The sequence below is a fragment of the Megascapheus bottae genome, chromosome 10 (genome assembly GCF_031878675.1).
Source record: "Megascapheus bottae isolate mThoBot1 chromosome 10, mThoBot2.hap1, whole genome shotgun sequence".
In the NCBI taxonomy this organism is placed as follows: Eukaryota; Metazoa; Chordata; class Mammalia; order Rodentia; family Geomyidae; genus Megascapheus; species Megascapheus bottae.
Window position 1 is genome coordinate 50089600 of NC_143518.1, and position 7751 is coordinate 50097350.

At 49.8% G+C, this 7751-nt stretch overlaps 1 protein-coding gene and 1 long non-coding RNA gene across 6 annotated transcripts in view; one reads left to right on the forward strand and one right to left on the reverse strand.

The window, feature by feature from the left end:
• LOC150058408 (tubulinyl-Tyr carboxypeptidase 2) overlaps positions 1–5754 on the reverse strand; it is a 41885-nt gene extending 36131 nt beyond the window's left edge. For 4 of the 5 annotated variants that reach the window (XR_016536882.1, XM_090341217.1, XM_090341215.1 and 1 more), the window contains exon 1: positions 4430–4705. Coding sequence is in view for 3 of the 5 variants with exons in the window: in XM_090341217.1 (XP_090197343.1) it covers positions 4430–4705 (276 nt within the window). In the remaining 2 variants the exon portion in view is untranslated. Of the gene's footprint in view, positions 1–4429; positions 4706–5690 lie in introns of those variants that run through there. The other variant, XM_090341218.1, reaches the window with a different exon arrangement.
• A 224-nt stretch (positions 5755–5978) lies between these two features.
• LOC150058409 (uncharacterized) lies at positions 5979–7451 on the forward strand. The gene is made up of 3 exons (XR_016536805.1): positions 5979–6069; positions 6777–6982; positions 7237–7451. It is a non-coding gene; the product is annotated as an uncharacterized LOC150058409 (long non-coding RNA).
• The last annotated feature ends 300 nt before the right edge of the window (positions 7452–7751 follow it).

A 7751-nucleotide genomic window follows, 5' to 3' on the forward strand; every position in this document is an offset into this window, starting at 1 on the left:
AGGGGGAAAAAATGACAGTGGCATCAGTGGCTCAAGCCTGCAGTCCTAGCTATTCAGGAGGCTAAAATCTGAGGATGAATGTTCAACACCAGTCTAAGCAGGAAAAGTCTGTGGGATTCTTATCTCCAACTAACCGCCAGAAACTGGAAATAGCGCTGTGGCTCACCGTTGCAGAGCACTAGCCTTGAGCAAAAAAGCTCAGGGGCAATGCCCAGGGCTTAAGTTCAAGCCCCATGGCTGACAGAAAAAAGAAAAAAGAAATCAAACTAAATAAAAGAAAAATCCCAGGGGAGACTGTTGAGGCCCATCTCTCTTCCACTCTGTTCTTGCCAACTCTGAATGAGCTGTCAGAAGAAAACAAAAAGAAGGGATATGAGGAAGCACGGGCATGTAGCTGGTATTGCCATGTGGGAAAGAGAAGGATAGGCAAGGAGCTGGGAGGCAGCAAGAGGCCCAGAAACTATCAGTCTGAGAAAAAGCAGAGTGTTTTGTTACTTCTGCTCTGAAAAAATATACAGCATAGGATCCAGGCTCTAAGCACCCGAATCGTGTGTGGTAGAGAGATCCTCTTATAAGCTCAGGCTGGGCAGTATAGACAAGATCATTCCAGGCCTGGACAAGGGGAGAGAGGGAGAGAGCTGTAGGAGTGAAAGTGCAGAGGGCAGGCTCAGGCTGCGTTCCTGCCTTCAGCAAAGTCTCCAGTGGCCAGAGCTCACACGTTTGCACCCGGGTACAGCTAAGATCATTACGTGTGAAATATTTCCTAATTTAGAAGAAATGTGAGAATGAGACACAAACACATGAACCACAAAACCAACACACACACACACACACACACACACACACACACACACACACACACAAGAAACCATGGATATTTCTTCAGGAACTCATCCTAGTTCCTCCTCAACTGAGTAGTTTTTGGCTCTGGCCAGCCACAATGCCCAGCACCTTTTCCTGGGTCTCCCTCTAGCCTCCTCTCACTTTTTACCTTTCCTCTCTTCTCCTCTCTGTCTCTGTCTCATTCCCTCTCTCTCTTTCTCTCCCCCCTTCTCTCTTTCTCCCCCCTCCCCGTCTCTCTCTCTCTCCTTTCCTCCCTGCATCTTTTTTCCATGGTAATTTGATCCTGTTGCCTTTTAGACTTCTAGTTGGCATATAGCAAGAATATGTGCTGGGGTAAGGCGGTACCCTTAAGCAGAAGAGCTCAGGGACAACGCCCGGGCCCAGAGTTCAAGTCCCACGACCAACCATTAAAAAAAAAAAAAAAAGAGTATGGGCGACACAAGGCCTCATGGTAGACACTCACCTCTTGGTGAATGGATGTGTCCCCAATACTTCAGAGAGGGACACATCCTGATAACACAACACCTCTGAAAGGTTCTACCGTCTCTCAAGAAAGCTGGGGATGGAGTCTTCAACATATGGGCCTTTGGGGGACATTCAAGATCTTAACTAGAACAACTATACAACTCCAACTCATTCAAACAGTAAATTCAGTGTTACATCTGCTTTACCACAGCAAAGGAAAAGGCCACAAAAGGATGATTCACAACAGAATGGGAAGAGTGAATAAATATTTGAAATAATATTCAAAGTAATAATGCAAATGAAAGCTACTATAAAATATTATTTCCCACCTTTCTGGCTAGCAAGGACATTCTGAGATGCAGAGAGCAATGCTGGCAAAAAAAAAAAACCCATAAATTGGTTATGGCTTATCTTCTGTACAAATTCCTCAGAAAAAGCTGATTTGTGAAGAAGGTGAAGAAGACTTGGCCACTGAGGAAAGTCTACCAAGTTGAATCTAGGACCAGCCCTGTGTCAGAGATGAAGCCTCTGGACACAGGAGCTTTGGGAACCATTTCCATGTCTGGACCTGGTTTGGAGCCAACATTTGGGGAAAGTGGAGGCCAAGGAAATGCCATGATGGTGTTGGAGGTAGAAAGCCAATTACTAAGTTGCAATCTAAGAGAACAAAATATTTATGTTTGTATGTAGATTCAAAAGTCCAACTGCCAACCTTTGGGCAGGAGAATATCTGGCTGAGTAGCAGTTGTCATGTGACTTCGGGGCTACTGTGAAAGTACAGTATGATGTGATACTGTATTAGACAGAGGACATTATATTTGATTTTGAGGAAGAGTCTTATATCCCAAGCTTCACTTGAACTCATGGCTCTCCTGTTTCTACCTCTCAAGCTACCGGGATTATAGGCAGTAGCCACTATACTTGGCTAGGAACATCCTTGTTTAAGAACACAGCATTCAGGTATAATACTGAACATATCAGGTACAGGTTTCAGAAGCAGAAGTTCTATGTTCTAAACTACTCAGGCAACTTTGAGAATATTGTGTTACCTATGTGTTTGTTTTAGGGAATTGATGATAGACTAACAATAATCCTCGGACATGGCGAAGAGAAGACAGTCTGTTGGTCTAGGAACTGTGACACAGGAAAGGGTGAAAGGTGCTACCTGTGGACAAAGAAGACTAAAGTAAGATGCAGAATGACAGAAATGACACAATTTTGAGGGCTCATAATTTAGCAGACTGCTAGACAGTTCAGCATTAGAGATCCAGAGAGTTGCAGATCTACTGTTATAGCATGTTAGAAAGAACATTGGAGAAAATCTGGTCTACTCTCATTTCACAGATAAGAAAAGCAAACCCTGTGATCTTAAATGAATGACCTGGCTGCAAAACCAGATGTAGCACAGCCAGGACTAGAATTTACTCCCTTGACTTTTACTCTGAATTCCTTCTATCAGAAGAACAATTATCTCGTAGTGGTCAGTATCAGTTTGAGCAGCAAAGAAAGCTGATATGCTGTGTCCTGATTCAAAGAGCAACACCAGGATTAATGGTGAAATGTATGAATGTAAGTGTGTGGTAGGTGTCTAGTCTAAGAAAAAGGCTTCTAAATGCAGAGCTGTGACTCCTGTGGTAGAACACCAGCCTTGAGCAAAAGACCTAAGCATGAGGCTCTGAGTTCAAATTCCATTAACCTCATACATACACATGCAAAGAAAAAATTTCCTCCACATTCAAATCTGGCAAGGCCATCTGGGATGGCCTAACAGTCTCCAAGAAAAGAGAATTAATGCTGTGATTTCATGGTTCCCACATGGATAAGGGCTTCCACATACAAGACAGAATGGAAGCAGGAAGAATCCACAATGAAAGGCAGGAATGGAGCTGAGGACATAAGTCAGAGAGTCAATAATGACCCCTGTTCCCAGAGGCCACCTCTTCCAAATTTAAGGGCTGGGGCTGCTTATGCAAAAGTAAAGAAAAATTCTGAAATCAGAACTGCAAACCAGAAACTGAGCTGCTGGTGTTGAAGGAGAGCTGAGCAAGGATAATCACACTGGGCGTTCAAGCAGACAAGCTTCTAGTTGGGAATAATGAAGACTTCTTTGACCAGCAGAGTAAGAAAACACTGACTGATACAGCAGAAAGTTGCGACTCTGTCACATCCCAAGGGCACATGCATCCTTTTGGCTGTCAGGGTCAGAGGCTCAGCTGTCATCAGGCGCAGGACTATACCAGATGGCCTTCGAGGACACAGGTTGGGTATTTCTAGAATTTCAGCCATACCGGTGTCCCCTGGTGTTCAAGGGAAACCATTCACTATGCTTGGGCACCCAGGCTCCCCCAGCATCTCTCCCCAGTGTATATTTTGAAATTTCTAGAAGGCAGCTATTCCCTTCCTTTCATAATGACATTCTAGATTCCGAGCCCAATAGCCTAGCTGGCTTCTCTCCAAGGTAAAGAAAGGAAAGAAAGAAAGAAAGAAAGAAAGAAAGAAAGAAAGAAAGAAAGAAAGAAAGAAGCAAGCATCATTCCTGAAGTCTCTCTTCTTTTATCCAGAAAAACTAATTCATTATGTGCATTGGAAAGTCCCTTTCAAGCCACAGCCAAAACTCTTCCTTTTTTTTTCTTTCTTTCTTGGATCCCAGGATAAGCTAAGAAGAGACAGTTCTCTGTTTTTGCAAGTTTCAGAGGTGAAAGTCACTGTCATGAAAGAAAAAAAAAAAACACTGGCAGAAAGTCTAGAAATGATTCACAGTGACTGGCTGACTGCAAATTCATTCACAACTTAATAAATCATTTGCTACGGGGTGGAGGGGGGGAGAGACGCTTCAAAGCAGAGTAGGTCCTTGGGGATCCGTGCGTTCTCGGTAGGTGGTTTCGCAGGGCAGACTCGGCCTTCAGGAAATCAGTGAGTTTGGTTAGTGAAGACACCTCGGCCCAACCCAACCTCTCAGTTCCAGGGCTGCAATTTCCAAAGCTGTCCCGACAAACGTTGACCAGGAAGCCTAGCGCGGGCGGGAGGAGCTGGAGTGGCCAGCGGGACCCGCGCCCCAGAGACGCCTTACCAGGCGCTCGGTACACCGCCCCTCCCGCCCTCGCCAGCGGGAGCCACTGACCTTTGCCAAGAAGGCGGCGTTCCGGATGGCGCCCACCATCTCGCCCCCCTTGGGATGCACCTTGGCCACGTGCATCCACATGCGCTCCCAGGTGTGGCTGTCGATGGGGAAGCCGCTCTTGTTAACGTGAAACAGCACCCCACCGTCTTTGTCCTCCTCCTCCGAGCCCCCGCTGGTGGTGAGGCTCACGGGCCGCGCGTGGCTGCTCCGAGATCGGGTGCCCTTGGCGTTTTTGGGGTGGGGGCAGCGGCGAGTGTCGGCCGCGGAGCCGGTCATGGCGCGTTGGAGAGCGAGCAGGGCGGCGGGGGCGCGCGGCGGCAGCGGCGGCAGCGGGGGGCGTGTGCGCGCGGGCGCGGCGGGGGGATCAGCGCCCCGCGAGGGCGGCCTTCTCCATGCCTCTCGCGGCGGCGGCAGGACGCGCGGAGGGGAAGCGACGCGGGGGCTCGGCGAGGGTGGCCGGGCGGCTTCCCGCTTACCAGCGGTGCCTGAAATCAGCGGGGACAGCAGACACCGGGGCTAAGTGGCCGTGGGGAGGGATGGAGCGCGGGGAGGGAGGGTGGGCCTGTGGAAGCTGGGGAGGGGGGGATCTCCGCATCACCCCCTTGGTTTCCCCTCGCACGCCTCCAGACCCCTTCCATCCCCACCCCGCACACCACCACCGCCGCCACCAACCACCGAGGAACTGAACCGGAGCTTCCAGCCTGGCGATTACCTAGAAAGGTGGCTGGGAATTTGCCACAACCTTTCACATACATCTAAAAGCCGAGGGGTGAGGAGGAATGCAAAGGATGGCAGGGGGAGATGAGGGAGCGCAGGGCATGGGGGGGGGCGGGGACGAGGTGAGCAGAAGAAAGACAAACTCGGGGAGCGTGGAGAAACCCGGAGGGCCCCGCTACGCCCCGCACAGTCCTCGATCCCCAGAGGAGGCAGAGCGGGGAGCCGAACCAAAAAATAAATAAATAAATAAAATAAAATAAAATAAAACGTGCAGACACGTGAGCGCCCGGCGCCGCAGCAGCCCCGGCTTGCAAAGGCGGCCCCCGGCTTGGCCCGGGAAGCCTCCCCCACCCCCTTTCCCAGGACCCCCGCCCGCGAACGGGGCGGTTCCAGCCCGGGATTCCAGGGGAACGCGTTCCATCCGCCCCCCCTTCCGCCGAGTTCCAGCGCCGGGCAGGCGTGGAAGAGTGGGGGGTGGGAGGGGAACCGGCTGCCCGCAGGGCGCGGGAAGGCGACGCGCGGCGCTCGCCGGGGGTGGACCCACCTCGGGACGGGCGGCTTCATTACCGCAGAGCGTCTCGGGGCGGGCGGGGACGGCGGCTGCGGTCGGGGTTGCAGGGACTGCCGCGGTCGTCGCCTCATTCCATGTCCCATTCTCGAATGTTATTCTGTGACATATAACCAAGTCACCCGGGCAGCCGCCGATGTTCCGAATGCGTCCATTGGCCACCGCAACAAAGAGGGGCGGGTCCTGGGCTCGAGATTCTACAACCTCGAGCTCCCCGGACGCTCTGATTGGTTCTGAGGGTTCCCGGGTGGGCGGGGACTGGAGTAGAGGAAGCCGGGCGGCCACGAGAAACCAGAGAGCTGCTGGGTCCTGGGAGCTCCCTGGAGTTTGTAGTTTCCCCACGGGTCGTGACACGGTGAGGGGTTGCAAGTGTGGGCAACAAAGGACCAGGAGAGCCACCCCCCCCCCCAGTCAGGGACCCTGAGTTTAGGGAAGGCTTGGCGCCGGAGCAGCATTCCCTGCAGAGGACCGGGCAGTCCCCTGCTCCTACCTGGAATGCACCCAGGTGCTTTGGTGAGGGGCGGTTTCTCTGTGCGCACAAAATTAAGTGTTTGGGTTTTTTTTTTCCTTTTAAATGCTGCACGTTCCTCTCGAATTCTCCGTTCTTAGTTATGGTTAATAGTAAAGGGTCTCTAACATCCTGACATTTGACAATTAGCCCAGGTGTCCAGCCAGGCCCCCACAGTTATTTGGTTGGAGAAGAAGCTGCAAGCATGCTTCAAAACCATGACACAGAGATGGATGGCCTTTCCACACTCACCAACGAAACATCTTTTTAAAGGCAGTGCTTTAAAAGAAAATTATGGTATTACAGAGCAAAACGAGGTGGGGAAAGCACCAGATTACTGACCTTTAGCTCAGTACGTCTAAGTATGTGGCTTGTTGAGCTGTGTGACCATGAGCAAATCCATTGTCTACTCTTCCTGGGGGAAAAAAACATAGAGTAGAACCCTCACTCTCCCAGTGTTCTCCTAGTTCTAGGCTGTGTGGTTGCCCAACTTGCTCTCTTGTGGACACATAGAAACCTGGCCATAATAGACTTTTTTTCTCTTTGAACTCCAGGCCAGCTGTCCAGCTTTGAGAAGTTGAAGCTGCTATGACCACACTGTGAACCTTCAGTTAAGAATATCTTGGTAGCTGGATGTGGTGATATATACCTATCATCCCAGAACTATGGAGGATAAAGCAAGAGGATCACAGAGTGAGACCTATCCCACAAAAGCAAAAACAAAAGCAAGCAAAAAGTACTCCGCGGTGCACAGGCACAGGTAGGGAAACCTGACTCTTGCAGGCTGTTCTACCTTGGCTGGCTTTGAACCTCAGTCCTCAGATCTCAGTCTCTTTGAGCAGCTAAGATCAGAGCAGGTAGTTCATACCTAACTATCTGCACCCAACAGTTTTCATATCTGGATTAACAGAAGTCATATCTTGGAGAGTAATCTATCTTTTTCCTCTTGACTATTCTTCATTTTGCATTTATCCTCAAATAGATCCCTCTCTCCTTATTCCCTTTTCTGTCCAGGGCTCTAGAGTTTCAGAATGAGATTTTATACACAAAGGACAAGAACACAACCTGACATACCTCAGGAGGAAACAGCTCTCACCATGCTCACCAGCCAGTGAACATCAAAGAGTATCAATGGTCACCTTTTTCAGAAATACTTCCTGCTGCCCCATGCAAGCCAAGTTTAAAGATCTGTAGTCACCTTGTTAAATCAAGGTCTGGTTCTAGTTTACCTGGATAAAAATTCTAAGTACAGGATGGAGCTATTATTTTATCTTCTTGCATCTGAGAACTCCCTGACAGCTGATGGGGTGGAAGAGCTTTTGTTGTTTCTCTCCAATGTTCCAATTGCCTGCTTTCCTCTTTTGCAGGGATTGGGATAGGTGGAAAAACCACATGACATTATCCTATGAAGACAGAGCCAAGATCTGGCTTCTTTTCCAGTAAGGCAATGGGGAGGCTTCTGGAAGGAAATGTGCTGACTCTGTCAGTCACAAGGATTCTTGTTCAAAATTCCTATGCAGGGTTGGAAG